This window comes from Pistacia vera, unplaced genomic scaffold (assembly GCF_008641045.1).
Source record: "Pistacia vera cultivar Batoury unplaced genomic scaffold, PisVer_v2 Contig503, whole genome shotgun sequence".
NCBI classification, from domain to species: domain Eukaryota; kingdom Viridiplantae; phylum Streptophyta; class Magnoliopsida; order Sapindales; family Anacardiaceae; genus Pistacia; species Pistacia vera.
Genome location: NW_022196339.1, coordinates 2,232,901 through 2,235,308, shown reverse-complemented (window position 1 = coordinate 2,235,308; position 2,408 = coordinate 2,232,901). Strand labels below are relative to the sequence as shown.

Sequence of the window (2,408 nt, the reverse complement as noted above, 5' to 3'; positions counted from 1 at the left end):
GCGAAAGGGATTTTGGTAATTCACGTGCAATTAATTTGCTGAGGTCGTAGCCTTTTATTTAATTTGTAAAAAATTAAATAAGGAAATTACGGTTAAATGTGTTTCGCACATATTTAATTAAATCATCATTATTGTTAAATGTTAATTAAATATTAATTGATTTTAATTAAGATATGATGAATTAAATTAAATATCAAATTGGGAGTGTTTGGCAACATGGGGTGTTTGGGTTGGAGCCCAAGCCCATTCCATGTGGGAATGGGCAACTTGGTTTGCCTATAAAGGAATAGTGTTTGTGTGATTTAATATTAATTGATTTAGTCTTTAGAAAAAGAAAAACACAGCAGCCCCTTATACACTCTCTCACGCCAATCTCACTGTTTGATTGAAAAATCAAATACTGATCTTCTTCTTGATTTCTTAAGGCCAAGGAGGATCTAGCAAATCCCTCCTTGGTTCTTGGTGGTTGTCTTCGTGTGGACTTCTTGGTTCGATCCTACACTTGGATCGGTAGCAAACACATTCAGAGACAAAATTGGTGGAGCCTCCAAACGTAGGTATAAATCTAAACCTTTGGATTTATTTTTCTGCAGATTCATATTATGCATAAACTGTAAAATCTGTGCCTTGATTTTGGGTTCTAAGGAACGATCCGTGGTTGTAAAAATTTTGTTTTCCGCTGCGCAACCGGGTCGTTTCCTAACAAAATAATGGGAGCATATTAATTGACAAAAGGCCTTATGAATTAATTATTAACTTTGTTTTATTTGTACTTGTAGATTTACATTATGACTACCAATAATATATCATTGTGATTGATCATTGAAAAGGAAAGCAGGTTCGATGGTACAAACTTTACTAGCTGGTATAAATTTTTTTGGATTGTACTCAAGATAGAAAAGAAATTGTATATCTTTGATGAACTTATTATGGAAGTGCCTGAATTAAAAGCTACTCAAGAAGCTATAGATGCTTATAGAAGGTATTTGGACGATGTTGATATTGTACAGTGTATTGTACATGCATCATTGGCACTTGATCTGCAAGAGCAACAGGAGAATTTAGATGTCGGCTCCATCATCACACATCTCAAAGAGCTCTTTCAGAAGTGTGCTAGGGATGAACGTTATGAGGTGTCAAAGGCATTATATAGATGCCAAATGATTGAGGGAACCCTAGTTAGCCCGCATGTTGTCAAGATGATTGGCTATATACACAAGCTTAAAATACTGGGATTTGGTATAGAGGCAAAACTATCAATTGATCTTGTTCTGCAATCCTTGCCTGATTCTTTCTCCCAATTCATAATGAACTTCAATATGAATTCTATGGAGAAGTCTCCCTTAGAGCTCTTGAATATGCTGAAGACATCAGAGAAAGACATGAAGAAATCCAAGTTAGTGATGCTAGTTGACGCTATGCCAATGAAAGGAAAGGGAAGCGATTCAAAGAAAATGCTAAGTGCAAATCCAAAGCTCAACCCCAAGATGTCCTTAAACCTATTGGAGGCGCGTGCAAAGATGGAAAGGTTGTTTGCTTCCATTGTGCCAAGCCTGGTCACTAGAATAAGCATTGCAAGGCCTTCCTAGCAAGCAAGCAAGCAAGAAGAAGTCTACATCTTCTTCTAAAGGTATGTACATGATTGAAATCAATGTATCTCCTGTTACAACTTGGGCTATTGACACAGGATGTGGTTCCCATATTTGCACTTCTATGCAGGGACTATGACATTGTAGACTACTCGGTCGAGGAGAGGTGGACATACAAGTTAGGAATGTAGCACGCGTTGCTGCATTAGATGTAGGGGTTTATTGTTTGAGTTCGCCTTCAAGCCTTGTATTGGAACTTGCAAATTTTTTTTATGTTCCTTTAATTTCAAAAAATATTATTTTTGTGTCCCTTTGGACAACGTTGGATATCAATTTATGATAACTAATGGATTGATGTCAATTAGTTTTAGTGGTATTCAATATGGAATTGCAAGACTACATAATAGTTTGTATGTTCTAGAATTAAATAATAATGAGATTTTCAATTTAGAGAATAAGAAAGCCAAGGTTGATGGCTTTAGTCAAACTTACCTATGGCATTGTAGGCTTGGTCACGTGAACCAGACTCGAATAACAAAACTCCATAAGGACGGAGTTTTGGACTCATTTGACTTTAAGTCTTATGAGGTATGCAAGTTATATGGACCACTATCAGGACAAGCCAGAGGGGGATATTCTTACTTCATCATGTTTATTGATGACTTCAATATATTTGGATATGTCTACTTAATGAAACATAAGTCTTAATCCTTTGACAAGTTCAAGGAATTCAAGAATGAAGTATAGAATCAACTAGGCAAGAATATCAAGGTTCTTCGATTCGATAAGGTAGGAGAATACTTGACCTTAGAGTTTGAT

The 2,408-nt window shown here is 36.0% G+C and overlaps 1 protein-coding gene across 1 annotated transcript; it reads left to right on the top strand.

Annotated features, from left to right (window-relative positions):
* Nucleotides 1-929: 929 nt before the first annotated feature.
* LOC116105713 lies at nucleotides 930-1,589 on the top strand. Its single transcript, XM_031392121.1, has one exon. The coding sequence runs from the start codon at nucleotides 930-932 to the stop codon at nucleotides 1,587-1,589; it is 660 nt and encodes a 219-aa protein (XP_031247981.1).
* The last annotated feature ends 819 nt before the right edge of the window (nucleotides 1,590-2,408 follow it).

Bases quoted from the DNA above. Each gene is read 5' to 3' on its own strand.
- LOC116105713 (XM_031392121.1), top strand. From the start codon at position 930: ATGGAAGTGCCTGAATTAAAAGCTACTCAAGAAGCTATAGATGCTTAT.